Source organism: Manacus candei, unplaced genomic scaffold, assembly GCF_025592945.1.
Source record: "Manacus candei isolate 608988 ecotype Guabito, Panama unplaced genomic scaffold, ASM2559294v1 h1tg000161l, whole genome shotgun sequence".
In the NCBI taxonomy this organism is placed as follows: Eukaryota; Metazoa; Chordata; class Aves; order Passeriformes; family Pipridae; genus Manacus; species Manacus candei.
This window is the reverse complement of record NW_026138209.1, coordinates 121,803-139,571: the sequence shown is the minus strand read 5'-3', so window position 1 is coordinate 139,571 and position 17,769 is coordinate 121,803. Positions and strand designations below refer to the sequence as shown.

The following is a 17,769-nucleotide window of genomic DNA, read 5'->3' as shown; positions in this document are numbered from 1 at the left end:
GGGTACTGGCCCTACGTAGTGTAATGTGGAGCTGATAAAATGGGGTGTCAGGACTGCTGGGGTGAGCGATCCTCATCCTGCCATGGAGACTGTGTTGTTCCATGGGGACGCCCGCTAAGCACGGGCACCGACCAGCTGCTGCAGATCCTGGCAGCCCTGGCCTGTCTGTGTGGGTAAGCACAGTTTATTGACAGGAAGCAACTGAGAAAGCAAATGTTTTATATCTTTTTTTGATATCCTTGTAATTCCCTTTTTACTAGTTAATATTGTATTAAAAGCCACTCATAGTATTGTTTTAATATCCTTTAAATGTTCCTTTAATTCCCTTATTACTAGTTAATACTATAATAAAAGCCGTTCATAGTATTGTATGAATGCCAATTGATAAAGTAGTTATTTTGTATTCTTTTTTAGCTTTTGATTCTCTTTGCTAGTTTTTTATTCTCACTGCAATAAAAGATTTTTTGTACTGTTTGAATGTCTGTTGTACTTGTCTTTATTCCAGGCATGTATTCAAATGAACTAATGCACAGGGGCACAGCTCTTTGGGCAGGAGACGAGCAGCAGCCTTGCCAGGACTCGGGGCGGTGGCAGGTCTCCTTGGGCCAGGACTTGCTAGAGCTGCTGATTTGGGTGCAGCCCTGGCCAAAGGGCTGCCAGCAGCATTGATGCCCTTGCCCACACCTTCCTTCTCGGTGTCAGCCCCCCTGTTTAGGATGGCCACCAGCCAGCACTTCTCCCAAGGAGGCCGTGCCAGCTTGTGTGGAAGGCCCCGTGCCCTTCCTGCTGCGACTGAGTCGGCGGCCGAGGGGGCTCCTTGTGCTGCCGTGAGCAGGCACAGGAGGGAATTGTTTGCTCATTTCTTGAGCTCTTCCTACAGTTCAGGTCCAGCCAGATGAGATACTTCAGAGAGCGGATTCCCTCCAAGGTGGGGCAGGTTGGCGGGGCTGGGGTAGGCCCCAGGCCACGTGGCACTGTGTCCCAGGGCCCTTTGTGACACGCTGGGCATGGCCGGTGGGATGGAAGGGGGCAGGGTGTCCAAGGGCCCTTTATGACCCGTGGTGACAGAGGTGCTGCTGGTGACACGGCCACAGTGTCAACAGTGCTCCTCGGAGCAGGCGACGGGACAGGACGGGACAGAGCGGTGCTGTGCGGAGCCCCCGCGCAGCCAACTCGTGCCTTGCTGACCCGGAGCGTTTTGGCGGATTTTCTCATTTCCAGGTGACCTCGAGGCATTTCCACAGGATTTGGAGACCCGGAGTTTCTCCGAGGTGTCTCTAATCCCTGTGGCAGGTGCCCTTGGGACCCTTTTGCAGGACTTGGAGACCCGGAGCTTCTCCGAGGCGTCTCCAATCCCTGCGGCAGGTGGCCTCAAGGCCATTCTGTAACTTAGGGCCCGGAGTTTCTCCGAGGTTCTCTTTCTCTCTTGCAGGTGCCCTGGACACCAGACTGTGGCATGGCAGGGAGACGCTTCAGCCTGCTCAGGCTGCTCCGGAGGAAGAAGGAGGAGGAAAGCCCTGGAGCTGCTCCAGCACAGCAGCCTGAAGAGGTGCAGCAGGTGCAGCCCCCGCAGGAGGGTGAGTGCTGGAGCTGGGCCACAGGGCTGGTGGCTGCAGTCCCCTTGACCTCATCCTGTCCCATCCGCTCTGGACATGCCCAGGGAAAGGGAGGGGGGCATAGGGGCCGGGGCTGATCTCCTGGCAGCCGTGCTCCATCCACTGGGCATCCCAGGGCTGGCCCTGCCTGCTCCTGGAGCCCAGGCCTGGGCTGTGTTCTCCCGCCTCTCCCGCACACCCTCAGCTCTGAGCGCGCTCGCTCTTTGCCAGATGCAGGCCAGGAGTGGACAGAAGAGCAGCTCCGTGCCCGTGGCCGCTTCCGCAGGGCAGCACAGGTACCTGCAGCCATCCCCGCTTGGGCTGGGCCTGCTCTCACTGCTCAGCCCAGCGCCGCTGTTGCGGCCCTCCAGGGGACATCCCTCTCTTCCCTGCCCTTCTTTCTCCTGCAGACATTTATGAAATTCATGGGCAGTCGGCGTAGAAAGTCCAGGGTCACACCAGCTGATGTCCAGGCCCAGCCTGACACCATCCTGACCCAGCTGACAAAGCCTGATGTCAGCACCGCGTCGACTGCTGTCCCAGCACAGTGTGGCACCACAACCAGTGATCACACAACCCACTGGGACACCACGTCCACCGATGATGTGTCACACTGTGACTCTGTGCTGCCTGGTCTCACGGAGGAGGCCGACGCCACAACAATGGAGGGCGTGGCAGGCACTGACACCTTGCCTGTTCAGCGCCTGGCCGATACCCCCAGCCTGGACTTTCTTGAGGAGAGAGCTGTCTCTGCTGAAGTAAGCAGCCTGTGGCCCCCCAAGCTGGGTGCGCTGGGCCCCCTCAGCCTTTGAGGCTGGCACAGTGTGCTGGGAAGGGAAGCATTTCTCAGGGGAAACTGGGCAAGTATCTAACTCTGGAAGCTCTCCACCTCTCCACTGTGCATCCTCCAGGCCAGACTGTGGGACCTGGGGACCTGGGGCTGCTCAAGGCATCTCCAGTCCCTGGGGCAGGTGCCCTTGAGGCCAGACAATGGGACTGGATGAGGCGAGGCATTTCCCAGGCTTCTCTCTTGCAGCTGCCTTCAAGGCACGACTGCAGGACTTGAGGAGTCAAAGCTTTTCCATGGCATCTCTGCTGCAGGTGTCCATAACACCAGACGGAGACATGCAGCAGAGACCACCCACGGTGCCCAAGCTGGCCTGGGTGAAGGAGGAGGAGAAGGAGGAAAGCCCTGGGGCTACTCCAACACAGCAGCCTGAAGAGGTGCAGCAGGTGCAGCCCCTGCAGGAGGGTGAGTGCTGGAGCTGGGCCACAGGGCTGGTGGCTGCAGCCCCCTTGGCCTCATCCTGTCCCATCCCATATGGACATGCCCAGGGAAAGGAAGGGGGGCAGAGGGGCCGGGGCTGATCTCCTGGCAGCCGTGCTCCATCCACTGGGCATCCCGGGGCTGGCCCTGCCTGCTCCTGGAGCCCAGGCCTGGGTTGTGTTCTCCGGCCTCTCCCGCACACCCTCAGCTCTGAGCGCGCTCGCTCTTTGCCAGATGCAGGCCAGGAGCGGACAGAAGAGCAGCTCCGTGCCCGTGGCCGCTTCCGCAGGGCAGCACAGGTACCTGCAGCCATCCCCGCCTGGGCTGGGCCTGCTCTCACTGCTCAGCCCAGCACCGCTGTCGCGGCCCTCCAGGGGACATCCCTCTCTCTTCCTTGCCTTTCTCCTGTAGCTGGTTTGCAGATTCATCAGGTGCATTTGGCATGAAGAGGCCACTTTCATGGCCACTGGGGACACGGCAAACTCGGACCTCTTCAATGCCCAGACCAGCGCTGCCCTGCTGGATATGCTTGTGGAGAACGGTGTCTACAAAGCGAAGCAAGTAAGCAGCCTGTGGCCAGGGCTCCAGTCCCCCAGGGATGCTGTGGCCCCTCACGCCGGCTGCGCTGGGCCCCCTCAGCCTTTGAGACCAGCAGAGTGTGGTGGCAAGGGGAGCACTTCTTGGGGGAAGCTGGGCAAGTTGCTGGCTCTGGCAGCTCTCCAACTGTCCCCCATGTCCCCTCCAGGTGCCGGCCATAGTCAGGTGCATCCACCAGTGGCTCACGTCCAATGTGTCTGCTGAGCACAGGCTGGACAAGACTCTTGTCCTGCTGACCGAGGCACACCCCACGGATGTTGCAGTGACCCTGCTGCGCTCTGCCCCAGCCTGTGACAGGTATGGGGCCCACCTGCCTTGAGGGCTCACCTGCCTTTAGACCCCATCCCCCTGGACAGCCTGTCCCAAATGGTGTGCCAGAGACATGGAGACTTCCAGGACACTCCAGCTCCTCTCTTTGCCAGCTTTGGCATGTCAGCCTCCAATCCTGAGGCCAGCCTGCCTCCCTGCCCCACAAGGCACCGTGGCTCTGTCACCTGGGCCCCGCAGCTGCCCAGGCCACAGAGCTGTGTCCCAGACCCCCCTGAGCCAGAGTTGTGACTCCACAGAGCTGCTCGCACCATGTGGAAGACGCTCATCTCCTCCAGATGGACTAAGGAGCCGGTGCTGCAGATCCTCTTCCGTGTGCTGGAATACTGGCCAGCGCACAGGAGACGCACCTCTGATGGGGATGAGAGGGATGTCTTTGCCCTGGCTGTGAGTTTCTTGAGCTGGCCTCTGCTCGCCCCCAGGTTGCCTCTGGGACGCCTTTCCATCCTCCCTCACCACTGCTTCTCCCTGCCCCAGGCACTGGGCTGCAAGCCTGGCTTAGGGGCAGGTTCAGGGACACCAGGCTGGGGGATCCCCCTGTGTCTCCTCTGGCCTGTCCCTGCCACGCTTGGGCCCTGCCACATGGACATCTGGGCCCTGAGAGCTGTCTCTGGGTGCTTTGTCTTTGGCAGGCAACTGTGGCACTCTGGGAGATCCTCCAGCTGTCCCACTCCTGGTGCCCAGGGGGAGTGAAGGACAATTTCCCGCGCCTCCTTCTGACTCTGCTCTTCCAAGTTTTCATCAGCACAGAGGAGATGTCAGAGGAGGTCGAGACCTTCTGGAGGCGATGCCGGGAGCAGCGCAGCCTTCCCCTCAACCCCAACAGGTGCTCCATCCCAGTCCCCTCTCCCTGCCACGCCCTCGGGGCTGGGGCCAGGGCTCTGTGCCTGACCTGGGCTGTGCTCTGCACACAGGTTTGCAGTGCAGACCGTTAAAGCCCTGCTGCGCCAGCTGCTGGATGAGGACGTGTTGATGGTGATCGGTCGCAAGTGTGGCTGGGACATGCTCCTCAAGGCTGACAGCCACCACTATGCAGTGGGTCTGCTGGCCAGGTGAGAGCCCTTTCTCCCCACTGCCCCACACCCCCACAGGTCATTTCTGCCCTGTGCACAGGCCACCCCTCACAGTGCCCGTGCTGCTGGGCCAGAGGGCCTTGGCAGCCAGGGATGGCTGAGCAGAGTGGAAAAGGCGGAGAGGGGCGGCTGCACAGGAGGACCCACCTCCCAAAGTGCCCACGTCCTCTCCTGGGCTGGTGGCCAAAGACCAGGCCTGTGTGAGTCAGTCCCAGGAGAGCTTTGCCCACCTGGCTCAGGGTCTCTGGCACCTTTATTCCCCCTTGCAGGGAGCTGTGCCGTGTCTCCCGCTCCTTTGGTCGCAGCATCGCCGTCAGCCTGCTCCCGCGGCTCAGCAGGGGAGAGCCCCTGTGGGAACTGCCTGCCCTGGCGTTCCTGGTGGAGGTGAGCCTGATGGCGAGCGCTGCCTGGCCCAGCTGCCTCCCCCTCTCTGCCCTCTCACAGCCGCAGCCGCCCGGGACGGTGCCTGCACCCTGTGCTGCTGCCTGGGCCCAGCCCCGGGCGGGTCTGGGCTCCTGCCGGCCGGGCACCCCGTCACTGCTCCCTGCCTTTCAGGTCCTGCACTGCCTGAACCCCAGACAATGTGGGCCCAGCGTCCTGCAGATTATTTCCAGGCACCTGCGCAGTCAGTGCCCGGAGAGGCGTCGCCTGGCGCTCCGAGGCCTGGTGGTGCTCAGCAGGGATCCCGCAATGGTGAGCAGGGGGCAGGGGCTGAAGCCGGGCCGGCAGCGTGCGGCTGTGCAAGGCAGTAGCTTGGCCTTGGCTGGCCTTTGGCAGCTGTGGCAGCTGCTCCCAGCTCTCCTCCTCCCCGTTCAGCTGCCCGACTCCTTTGGGACGCACCTTTGGCCTCTGGGCCCCGCGGCAGCAGCGTGGGGCTGCACCACAGCATTGTGTTCCACACAGGCTAAGAGCATCCGGAGCCTGAGTGAAAGCCTCCTGGAGCTACTGCAGGATGCAGACACAGACGCGGTTCAGATGACCCTCTCCGCGTTCATCAACGTGCTGCACTTCCAAATCGTCAAAATATCCACCCCTACTGCCCTGAAGTTGCTTGAGGCGCTGCGGCCACTCTTTGACAATGTAAGGCTCTGTGCCCCTCATCGTGGGCACTGAGTGCTGCCAGGAAACTTTGGGCCCAGTGTCTTTTCAGGCCTGTGCCCCGGTGGGCCTGGAGAAGCCAGTGCTGAGGTCTTTTCCTCTTCCTTTGCACCAGGAGCACAGCCAGCTGCAGCAGCTCTCCATGCTCCTCTTCTGGGAGCTGATGGAGGCGACAGAGAGGAGCAAGAGCCTAAAGCCACACGTGTACCTGAGTCTGGTGCCATTCTACTTCAACTGGCACAATGAGAACCAGCGTGTGGCAGAGGTGAGGACTCGTGGGCTCTGGTGTCCCCATGGCAGGAGGCTGCTGTGCCTCCTGCCCTGGCCCATGGTCGCCTGCAGCCTCCTCCTGGCCTTGGCACAGGGATGTGGGTGCTGTGCCCTGGGCTGCGGTGCCATGGCCCGCTCTCTGTTGCTGTGCAGGCCTCTTGGAGAGCACTGTTTGGTGCAGCCAGGTTCCTGAAGTGGAGAGATCTTGAGGACTTGGTGACCATGGAGCAGCCGTGGAGGTTTCCCGAGTGCCTGGTAAGGACGGCCCCAAAGCCCCAGCCCCTGATGCCCAATGTGTGGGGCTGGCAGGGTGCCTGTGTCCACTGCTGCACCCACAGACACCAGCCTGTGCCCCACACACTGCTCCCTTCCCTGGGGCATGCGGGCTCTTTTCCAAGCTCCCCTGCCCCGCAGCCAGGCTGCCATGGAGCCCCGGTCCAGCTGGGCTGTGGGGTAGGGCCGCCCCACGGCTCCCCAGGAGCACCCAGCCCTCTGCTCCCCCCAAAGCCCGGCCCCAGCAGTTGCTGGCCAGGCCTCAGGGCTCTGTGGGCAGGGGAGCCCCGTGCTGGGGGCAGGGAGCGCCCGGCCAAGGGGCAGAGCCTGAGCCGAGCCTTCCCTCTCTGCCCTGGCGCTCTTTGCAGCTGGAAAAGGACAGGAGCCGAGTGGGCCAGTACGTGCGCCAGGCCCTGCCGTTCCTGGAGAGCCCAGAGAAGCCCCTGCGAAAGCTGGCCATCAAGTTTCTGGGTGAGCCACAAGGCCGGGGTCCCTCCCCGCCCCACTGCAGCTCGGCCCCAGCCCCGGCTGCTGCAGCGGCAGCAGGATGCGGCCCAGGGCATGTGGAGCCCCGAGTGGCCCCGGGCGCCTGCTGCCGCCCTGTGCCAGCCCAGCCCTGGGGCGTCCCCATGCGGGAAGGCCCCGGGCTCAGCCCTGCCAGGGCAGGAGGCCGTGTGGCCGGGCTGGCAGCGCCGCTGCGGGGGACCTGTGCCTCTGGGGCCTGACAGGCTCTGTGTTCCCAGGGATCGCCGCCAGGTCCATGAAGCAGGAGCAGCCAGAGCTGCAGCTCATCTGCCAGGGTGAGCGAGAGCACCTTCCAGCTGATCCCCTTGGGCCCTGCTCCCTCCTGGCCATGGCAAGAGCTGGCTGGAATGGCCCTGGCAGGAGGGGCTCCTCACGTCCCCACACCCCTGGCCTCTCACCTTGGCTCTCTTCCTTTCTCTTCCAGCCCTTCAAGACATCACTGATGACAGCCCTGCCGTCTCAAACCTGGCCCAGGAAACGCTCCACATCATCAGAGCTGTACGGAGAACTTCATTCTTCCCATTCTGGTAGTCTCCGTTGCTGCCTCTTCCAGCCCGTAGAGGTGTGACAGAAGACATCAGACTCGCCATGGCAGGCCTGGCAATTCAACACTGCTACGTGCTGAGAGCTGTACAGATGGCTCCCTAGTGCAGATTCCAGCAGCTCCAAGACTGGCTGTGCAGGGCATGGCAGGCCCGGCCTTTTCCGCAGGGCAGTGTCTGCCTGTGCTGCTGCAGCTCTGTGGAGAACTGATGCAGGAAGCTCCATCTCCTGGGGCCACCTGAGCCTGTGGGGAAGATGCCTCTTCCCTGCAAGCACCTCCTTTGAGCTCAGCATGGGAATATTACATCCATGTTGTCACATACAGAAGCCCAGGAGGTTTTTTTGGTGCCCAGTGTGCACAGGGCCTTGGAGAAGAGGGGAAAAGGGCTCCTTGTGCTCAGCAACACTTGCCCCGCTGTGCAGTGGGCCAGCAAAAGTGGGCAGAAGCCCCTTGGCCTTTGGTGGTTCTCCTGGAGCCTCAATGTTTCCAGAAATGGAGGGCCAAAGGCTGGAGCTGTGGGGATGCCTGAGGACCTTGTCCTTGGAGATGGCCACAAGCCCTCCCCAGCCAGGAAGCAGCGTCTGTGTCCTGCCAGTGTGTCACTGGCTGGATTGCTCCGGGCTCCCAAGTGCCTCTGGAGCAGCTCCTCTGGAGCTCCTTCAGGGCTGCACCACTGCTGGGCAGGTTGGCGGGGCTGGGGGAGACCCGCAGGGGAGGGGGCGCTGGGAGGCCAGGAAGGGGTGAGGTGCTGTGGAGGCCCTGATGGGACAAAGGAGCGGGAAGCCTTGAGGGGAATCTGTGAGGGGATGGGTGGCAGAAGGCTGTGAGGGGACAGACTGGGCGCAGGCCCCGAGGGGCAGGGTGGAGGGAAAAACCCCCAGGACTTGGGGGGGCAGAGGCCATAAGCAGCCCCCAGGCAGCCACCTCCTTCCCTGCCAGCTGGCTTCTCTGGTGCTTTCCCGAGGCATTCCCAGCCCTGTGGCAGAAGCCCTGGAGGCCAGGCCTCAGCAGCAGGGTGGGCACACCCCCAAGGGGGCCAGGCTGGCCTGGCTGGGGACAAGGAGGGCAAGGGGGCCCTGCCAGGGCACGTCCGCCGGGTGCTGCCGGCGAGGGGCAGTGGCACAGGCAGGGCTGGCGGCCAGCCCGGGCCCCCACGGCTGCCCAGGCCACGGGACTGTGGCTGACACCCCCCTGAGCCAGAGCTCTGGGCCCACAGAGCTGCTGCCACCACGGGCAGGGCGCTGGGCTCCTCGGGCAGGGCTGCGCACTCGCTGCTGCCCAAGCGGCTCCACGCCCCACAGACAACAGCACCAGAGGCTGCCCAGGAGCAGCAGCACCCACAACGCCTGGGCCTCCTCACCCAGGCACCCACACCCGCCAGGACACCAAAAGTGGGCAGATTGTGGGCACAGTTGCACCCGCTTTGGCAAAAGGCTTCAGGGCAAGTGGCCACCACAGCTTTCCAGTGACTCCCCAGCCTCACAGCAACCCTTGGCAGCTTCAGCTGCAGCCTGTCATCCTGACTGACTTCAATGGCCCTGCTTGAGGCTGGACACGCCTTCCACACTCAGGTGTCCTTAGAGACTCTACTGGGACACCAGCCTCTGGCTGCAGCTGTTCAACCTCTCCTCCACACAGGCACCTTCAAAACACGGGCATGGGCTTCTAAACTCTACTTAAAGCACTTGAGGGCAACAAAGGAAGAAGCAACAGAAGCTGAAGCAAAGCAGGGCCTCGTGTGGTGGAGCTTCAGGGATGGAGGCAAGTAAGCACTGTGGTGTCTGCTGAAGAGATGGCCCAGTTCACCAGCTCACACTTTGCTGCTGGACGTTCCTCCTTTGGTCCTGCTGGAGCCCATTCCCTACCAGTGCATGGCCCTGCCTTGTTCCTGGATCCAATCTCCAGGACCCCTGGCAACAAGTGGGCCCTGTGTCCACCTGAGAGCAGAAACTGCCAGAACGTCTCTGCTTCCAGCACTTCTCTTGGCTGCTCCTGCAGGCGGGTGGCACCTTCAGGGGAGACACAGAACAGCTTCTCATCCCAGACTTCTCCCTGTCCCCTGCACTTCCCCAATGGACTGGACATCAGCTGCTGGCCACAGCTGAGCACACAGACATTGGAGTGTTGAACATGCGAGACTGGGCTGATTTTTTTTCCAGAAGGCAAGAAAACAAGCAAAAAGAACACAAGGAAGCTTGAGAGTCTCTCTGTCTAATCTACTTGTCCTCTGAAACTCAGCAGCTGATGGTGGCTTTGTGCTGCTGCTAATCACTTCCACCCCAAAATCATGCCAGGAAGGAGCAACAGCTTCTGCCTTCTGACAGATGCCAAGTCTTGCCACCAATTGCTCCAGCTGCCACTCCCAAAAGCCACCTGCAAGAGGGCAGACCTCAGTGCCCCTTGGCTTTGGCTGCCCTCTGGCAGAGAAGTCCCCTGAGGACACAGCTCTTTGGGGCAGGAGACGGGCAGCAGCCTTGCCAGGACTCAGGGCAGTGGTAGGTCTCCTTGGGCCAGGACTTGCCAGAGGCTGTCCCTCAAGAATCCCGGGAGCAGGCAGGGAATGCTGAGCAGAGCAAGCCCTGCCCGGATCTCCCATCAGGAAGACACTGTTCTAGGGGGAATTCACTGGGTGTACCAACTCTTCCTGACTGGCTTACTGACTCAGCCATGGTGTGTCCCTGTCACTCAGATCCCTTCTTGGCCGCACCTGATGTTGTGATTCATGTGACTGACAATACCTTTAACATCCCTGTAAATATTCCTTGTTATTTTAGTTGTATCAAAACGTGTCTACCCTCCATTTATTATTAATAATTCCCATGGGCAGAAGAGCCAAACTGTGGCTCCCAGGGAAGCAGAAGCTGGGAGGATGAGGCAGGATACAGTGAATGAAGGAAACTGTGAAATGCAGAAATCCTCAGTGGGTGGCTGATTGCTCGGATCATCTCTGCAGCAATCCCGGCAGCTGCCACAGCCACGGCTCCTGCTGCACTGGCCATTCAGTGCAGGCCATGCCTGCAGTGCCAGTGTGTGGGCACTGTGGCAGCATCAGGAGCAGGGGTTCAGAATCTGTCTGGTTTCAATATTCCAAGTCCTCAGGAAGCGCATGGGACAAGCCCAAAGACAAGGAGCCCGGGTCCTGGCCCTCTTGGCCGTGAACTCTGCGTGTCCAAACAAAACAGGGGCAGAGGTGGGACCAAGCGGAGTCACTCTGCACCTGCCCTGAGTTCATGGGAAGGCAAAGGGAGGATGGACCTTGGCTGAGTGCTTGGAGAGAGAGAAGGTTGTTTCTCCAAGTGGAAATGCACTTGAACCAGCCTGCATGACCAGCCTGTGTTTTTCTCTGGTGGCTGAACACAGGCAGCACATGAGGGGAGGGGAATGTGTGGGATCAGGGCACTGCTTTGGGGCCATGCTGGGAATTCTGGTGGACTAAAAGACAAACACTGAGCACTGTTCACAAGAGAAGAGGAATAAAACGGGACACAGAAAAGTGTCAGTGGACAAGTCCCAAAGTGGAACTCTGTGTGTGCAGCCTCATTTTCTCCTTCAGCTCCCACAGGAGAGGAGGCAAAAAGTGGGGGTTGGGACCCCAAAACTGTTCGTGGGGGAAACTGGGGACTGAGGGGACAGTGAGAAAGTGGCAGGAACAGGGAGAAGGGTGGAAAGAGGGGGGTGGTCTGGTGGGTCCAACGGTCTCATGGGGGCCTGTTGGTACAGAGGGGTTGGCGTAGGAGGGTGGCCCCCTGAGCTCCCAACTTCCTGTGGGGTGCTGGGGGCTGCTGGATCCAATCTCAGCCTTGGATTATGACAACACTTTCAGTTTAGAGCAATTACAGAGGTGTGACTGAAACACTTTTGTCCCCCAGGTTTTAATGATGGCAAATCAGATCTATTGATTGAAAGGAATTTATTTAGGGTTCCAAATGATCAGACACTACATCTTCATCAGAATTTTTTACTGCACAAAATACACACTAAAACTACTCGTAGTACAGGATAAGATAGAATGGTGCTCAAGCAATTGTTGAAGTGATTCTACTAGACCTGGCAAAACCCAGTAATTCTTAATTAGAGGCAGATGGAACTCCAGTAGACCAACGCCCAGGGGGAGATCTCTGCTCTCAACCTCCAGGAGTGACCTTGGGGGGTCCCCAGCCAATGCAGAAATTTCCACACACACCCCCAGGAAGGCTTCTGTTGGTGAAAGGGGACTGGCCCTTTCTGGTCAAAAGGGATGGACTGACAGTCACTGGACTCCAGGGGTTGCCTCACCATCAGGGGCTTCATTCGGGGTGGAAGTAGCGGCCGAAGCTCTTCCCGCAGTCGGGGCACTGGTGGGGCTTCTCTTACTGGTGGGTCCGTTGGTGTTGGGTCAAGGCAGAGCTGCGGGTGAAGCTCTTCCCACAATCCCCACACTTGTAGGGCCTCTCCCCGGTGTGGATGCGCCGGTGGGTGACAAGGTGGGAGTTCCGGTTGAAGCCCTTCCCGCAGTCGGTGCAGCGGAAGGGCCTCTCATCCCTGTGTGTCCGCTCGTGCAGGAGGAGACTGGAGCTGGTCTGAAACCTCTTCCCACAGTCCAAGCACTTGTAGGGCTGTTCCCCGGTGTGGATGAGCTGGTGGGAACGGAGGTTGGAGCTGTTCCTGAAGCTCTTCCCACACTCTTCACACGTGTAGGGCCGTTCCCCAGTGTGGATTCGCTGGTGTTGGATCAGGTGGGAGTTCCTGTTGAAGCTCTTGCGACACTCCCCACACGTGTAGGGACGTTCCCCAGTGTGGATGTGCTGGTGTCTGAGCAGGTCTGTGCTCCACCTAAAGCTCTTCCCACATTCCAAGCACTGGAAGGGCTTCTCTCTGCTGGGAGGCTGATCAGGGACCACCAGGTCAGAGCTCCCCTTCAAGCTCCGGCCACCTTCCCAGCACAGGCTGGCTCTTTCCTCCTCAGAGCACCCTGGGCTGGCTTTGGAGCCCCTCCTGCGGGGGGATCTCCGGCCCTTTTCCTCCCCGCTGCCTTCCTGCGCCGGGGAGCCCTTCAAAACGGCCTCTCCCACCAGGCTCTCACGGGGGGATTTGTCCTCCGCGCTCTCCCTCCTCAGCTCGGGGCCTGGGGCAGGAAGCAAGAAGGACAGGCAGGGGATTTGCCTCCGGCCCACAGGGAAGGCCAAGGACATCCCCCCAACTCCGGCCCCGGCAGGACGGCGGCGCCAGCGGGGTTGTCCTGCAGCCGGGGCCATGCTGGGCTGACAGAGCCAGCACAACACCCGCCCAAAGGGACACTGACTTCCTCCTCACCTGCCTGGGGGGCCCAAGGCATCTTCCTCTTCCTCGCAGCCTCCTCCTCCATCCGACCAAGCTTTGGGAAGGACAAATCCTGATGGGGGGAAAACAAGGGCTGAGCGCGTTGGCTTGGGGGTTCCTCCTACCCAAGTCCATCTCTAGAACTCACCAGGCATCCTGTGACCATAAAAACCTCCAAAACACTAAGATTCAGCCTAAAGAAACCCAAACCACCAAGATTCAGGCAAAAAACCCATCAGAAATAGCAAGACGACTTTTATTTCCCCCAAACTGCAAAAAGTTGCGACTCAGGTAAAAAATATTCCAAATATGAAGATTAGCCCAAAACATCTCTCCCAGAAGTTACCCCTTCTCTGGTTTCCCCCCATGGGGTACAGAGAGTCTCCCCTGTCTGGGATGCTGGGAGTTTTGGGGGTCCCAAGGGTCCCTTCTCCTCTGACTCGCTTTCAGGTGCCACATTCCCTGATATTCCCCCTCTCCAGGTTCTCCACTCTGTTGCCCCAGGGATCCCAGGGGTCCCCACTGTCCAGGCTTCCCCTTCTCCATGCTCCCCCTTTCAGGTTCCTGGGGGTCCCAGGGCTCCTCCCTCTCTGTGCTCCCCCCTCCAGGCTGCCGGGGGTCCCCCAGCTCCGCCATCTCCCCGCTCCGCCCTCCACACTCGGCAGCTCCCGGGCTCCACACCCACCCCCGGCACTCCCGGGGGGCCCCAAACCCGCTGTGTCCCCCCCGCCGGCACCGGGCTGACAATGGAGCCGGCGGGGCCTGACCCAGCAACACCAACCCCCACCGTGGGGGGGACCCGCATCCCCCCACCCACCGCCGGGGCTCTGCCCCCATCCCAGCCCGGCACCCCCAAAAAACACCTCCTGCCCACCCCCAAGAGCCCCCAAGGGCACAGCCCTGCACAAGGGCCGGCTGTGCCCAAGGCAACCAAACAGCCCCACAGGTGGGGGACACCAGAGGCTGCCCCAGGGCAACGAGAGCAGGGAGTGGATCGGGCCCCATGACACGTGGGCAGGCTCTGGGTTCAGCCTGACCAGGGGCAATTTGGCACCAACAGCACGGCCCCGACCACTGGCTCAGCACAGGGGGCCCGAGCTCCCCCCTCTCCAGGCTCTCAGGGCTCTTGCACCTCTCCCCTCTCTCCAGCCTCACCCACTCTCCAGGGTTCAAGGCAAGTAACCCTGTCCCTTGGCTCTCTCTCTGCCAGCTCAGTGTGGGGCACATGGGCTGGGGGTCCCTCCCAAGCCCCCCGGGCAGCCGGCGTTGGCTGGGGGGATGTGAGGGCTGGGCCTGCTCAGCACAGCCCCGGCCTCGTGCCCAGCACCTCTTTCCTGCCCCACACAAGAGCTTCCCGGCCCCCCCAGGGCTCCCCTGCTGCTGCCTCTGCTCCTGGCCCTGCCTTTGCTGCTCCCTTGGCTGGGGCAGCGGCTGCAGGGGGGGATGGCAGCAGCTTCAGCTCCACGGCACTTCCTGGGGGGAGCTCAGCCCGGGGGGACGGGCAGGGACCTGATGGGGATGGACAGGGGCCCAGCAGGGACAGCCAGGGCCTGCAGGGGAAGGCACAGGCACAACCTGGCCCCCCACACTGCCAGGGCTGTCTCTGCTCCTCCTTGCAGGCTCCGTGGCCAGGCACAGTTTGTGTTCCTGGGTGCCCACCATCTCAGCACTTGGAGACCCTCAAATCAGCGCCCGCAGCTCTGCAGCAAAGCCCCAGCTCACCTGGCACACAGGGGATGGACACAGCACCTGCTCGGGGATGGGCACAATTTTTCCTTTTCTCCACCACAGGGCTCTCCTTCCTCAGCAGCACCTCTGCCTTGCACTTATTCTCAGCCTCACCTCAGGGACAGCTCTGGGCTCACCTCCGCGCCACTTCTCAGCCTCACCTCAGGGCCTGGGCTCAAGGACAGGAACCTGCAGGGAGGGGACATCATGGGCAAGCTGAGGGCTGCCTGCTTGCACTGGCCTCTGGGCTTCTTTCTCTTTCTAGAACCATCCCAGAACCTCTTCTGTTTTTCTAACATTACACTGGGCACGCTCTGCCTCCTCTTCAGCTCCCTGTCCATCCCCACTCCCAGCTCCCTTTCTGCCTGCCTGCTCTCTAGACACTCTGGCCCCAGCCCGGGGGGCTGACGGGGCTTCTTGTGGCCAAAGGGCAGGACCCGGCCCTTGGCCTGCTGGAACCTCATCCCCTTGCAATCAGCCCATGGATCCAGCTGGGCCAGGTCCCTCTGCAGAGCCCTCCTGCCTTCCAGCACATCAACACACCCCCAGCTTGGGGTCACCTGCACATTTGCTGATGAAATGCCTGGTTCTGCAGCAGCTGCAGATGCTCAAGGGGCAGCAGGACCAAGTCAGGAGCCTGGGAGGGCCTGGGGGGCTTTGGGGTATGGGAGGGTCCTGGGGGACTTGGGGAGGGGCTTTGGGGATTGGGGGTACAAACCAGGACAGACCAATACAGATCAGGACAAACCAGGACAGACCAGCACCTCCTCACTGCTCCCCAGATCTCTCCTGGAGCTGGGCCACGTTGTCCTGGGACACCTGAGCCCCCCCCAGTGCCCTCCCAGCACAGCCCAGTGCCCCCAGTACAGCCCACTGTGTTCCTGTCCCAGGGTGCCAGGTGATCCCTCTTTGGGGGGGGTTGGAAGGGATTTGAGAGGAGCTGGGGGAGATTTGGGGAGATCTGGGGGGGGGTTGATGGGGATTTGGGGGATTTTGGGGTGCTTTGGGTGTATTTGGGGGAGTTAAAAGGGGTCTTGGGGGGGTCAAAGGGATCTGTGTGGGGAGGGGATTAAAGGGAAAATGGGGGCTAAGGCACATTTTGGGAGGTTAATGATGTCTGGGGGGAAAGAGGACTAGCAGCACTATGAGCAGGTGACTCCTGAGACCCCCCTAGTGTACCCAAGACACTCTTTGTGACCCTCAAAACCCTCTGGGACTCCCAAAATCCCCCGAGAAACCCCCTAAACTGCTTCAAAGACACCCCCCCAAAGCCCTCCAGGACTTCTCAGTTCCCTCAGAGACTCCAAAACTCTCTCACGGACTCGCAAACCCCTTCAGGGACCTTCAACCTCCTCCCTAAGTCCCCTCACGACATCAACCCCCCCCAGAGATACCTTAAAACCGCCTCAGGGACCCGGAAAAGCCCCTAAGGGACCACAAAACCACAGAACAGCAGAAGAGCTTTCTGTAAAGGAAGGGAGCAGAGAATCTGAGAAGGAGGAGACCGACGAAAAACCGAACCAAAGCAATAAAATCATCCTGGCCCTTGCAGTTTTTCCTTCACCTTTTTCTCATTTTTCCTTTTTTTAGGGTTCTTCGACGAAAAACCGAACCAAAGCAATAAAATCATCCTGGCCCTTGCAGTTTTTCCTTCACCTTTTTCTCATTTTTCCTTTTTTTAGGGTTCTTTCTTTGGTTGGGTGGTTTTGAATTTTTTTTCCGAAGGAATTTCTCAGGACCCGAATCCAACATCCGGGTTCTTGGGAGGCCTCCCGGGCCCCGCGGCCCCCGACAGGGTTGCAATCCCGCGCTCTGCCTCTCGGGAACTCCCGAACCCCCGCGCTAAACCCTCCCGAGCCCTCCGGCCTTTCCACCCCCAGCCGCGCTCCCCGCAGCCCCCGAGGGGATCCCCAGAGCCCGCTCTCACCCGCTCCCGCCCGGTCTCACAGACAAAGGAAGGCCCCAGCGCCATCGTGACTTCCCGGCAGCCAACGCGGCGCTCTGCACAGACCCCGCTGCAGCCAATCACCGCGCGGTCACTGCCCCGTCCGCCCGCCTTCTGCCACGCCCACCGCCCTGCGCGATGCACTGTGGGACTTGTAGTTCTCGAGGGTGTCAGCGGCCATTTGCATGGACTTTTTGGTTTTTCTGTCTTTTTTTCCCCTCTTTCTTCTTTCTTTCTTCTTTCTTCTTTCTATTCCCCCTTTTTTCTTTCTCTTTTTTCTTCCTTTTTTTCTAATTTCTTTCCCGTTCTTTTTTTCCCTCTTTTTTCTCCTTTTTCTCTTTTTCCTTCTTGTTTTTTGTTTTTTTTTTATTTCCCTTTTTCTTTTTTTTTTTAACATTTTTTGTATCAGTTATATTTGCAAGGAAGATTTAAACACAGGTCAAAACAATCTCCAGGTACATATCTTAAGACAACAGATAATCTGGCATTGTTCCAGGTTCATGAGGATTCCCAAGATCACAAACACTGAGACACAAAGGGTGCTTACATCAAAAACAGCTTTCCCTGCTTTTTTCCACAGGTGAAGGGGCACTTGGCCAAGTGTGGAAGGGGCACTTGGCCCCAGGCAAGATGCTTTTACAGCCACTTTAAGCAGCCCAAAGTGGATCTGGCTGGCAAATGGGATTATGCGCATGCTTTCAAGGAGGATTTGCGGAGTACACTGAGGGGAAACATTGAGGGCCATTTATTCACCTACTGCAGGGATGAGAAGAGGGGGGAGCAGGTGCTGTGGCCCCAGAGCTTCTCTCTGCTTTGGGGACACTTCTGTGTTTTACTCTGTCCACTGAATTCCCAACAAAGAAGGAAAAAGCTACAGGAACTCCAGTCTGGAGTGCTCAGGACATGTGGAAGCAGGGGAATTTTTCTTCCCAGCTGGGATTGAGGGTGCAATTTCACACTCCTTTGCAGAGCATTGACTAAGACATCCCATTTCTGCCCAGGGATCTTCCAGGGGGAACTCAATCCGGGCTCTGGGCAGGTCCCTGCAGGGGCAGCAGCTTCCTCTGCACATTTGAGGGGATAAAGCTGCTCTAACCCTGCACTCCAACTACTCCACAGCAATTTAGGACCTCTGAGGACAGTTCTCCACTGTTTCCAGCCCAGCAGAGACCTGAACACATCCCGTGGGCACTGTGTGACCACCCCTGGCATTAACACCCTGCAGAGAT

General features: G+C 59.9%; 2 protein-coding genes, 1 long non-coding RNA gene and 1 pseudogene across 3 annotated transcripts in view; 2 read left to right on the top strand and 2 right to left on the bottom strand.

The window, feature by feature from the left end:
- Nucleotides 1-17,769, bottom strand: part of LOC127463453 (zinc finger protein 91-like) — a 307,626-nt pseudogene that overhangs the window by 169,447 nt on the left and 120,410 nt on the right.
- Nucleotides 1-17,769, top strand: part of LOC127463460 (gastrula zinc finger protein XlCGF7.1-like) — a 99,828-nt gene that overhangs the window by 10,042 nt on the left and 72,017 nt on the right. The gene's annotated exons all lie outside the window — the stretch shown is intronic.
- Nucleotides 964-7,665, top strand: LOC127463451 (maestro heat-like repeat-containing protein family member 6). Its single transcript, XM_051772869.1, has 18 exons — nt 964-1,577; nt 1,827-1,891; nt 2,006-2,353; nt 2,697-2,847; nt 3,097-3,161; nt 3,274-3,423; nt 3,608-3,756; nt 4,026-4,173; nt 4,419-4,612; nt 4,701-4,838; nt 5,129-5,243; nt 5,304-5,552; nt 5,676-5,939; nt 6,118-6,222; nt 6,381-6,482; nt 6,869-6,971; nt 7,244-7,300; nt 7,450-7,665. The coding sequence occupies exons 1-18, from the start codon at nt 1,457-1,459 to the stop codon at nt 7,554-7,556; spliced, it is 2,631 nt and encodes an 876-aa protein (XP_051628829.1). The 5' UTR covers nt 964-1,456; the 3' UTR covers nt 7,557-7,665.
- Nucleotides 12,762-16,579, bottom strand: LOC127463457 (uncharacterized). The gene is made up of 3 exons (XR_007900845.1): nt 16,523-16,579; nt 14,590-14,784; nt 12,762-12,940 (listed from the first exon to the last, which is right to left on the bottom strand). It is a non-coding gene; the product is annotated as an uncharacterized LOC127463457 (long non-coding RNA).

Coding starts and splice junctions, on each gene's coding strand:
- LOC127463451 (XM_051772869.1), top strand. CDS start 1,457: ATGGCAGGGAGACGCTTCAGCCTGCTCAGGCTGCTCCGGAGGAAGAAG. Junction 5,940..6,117: donor TGCGGCCACTCTTTGACAAT/GTAAGGCTCTGT, acceptor CTCTTCTGGGAG/CTGATGGAGGCGACAGAGAG. Junction 7,301..7,449: donor GCTGCAGCTCATCTGCCAGG/GTGAGCGAGAGC, acceptor TTTCTCTTCCAG/CCCTTCAAGACATCACTGAT.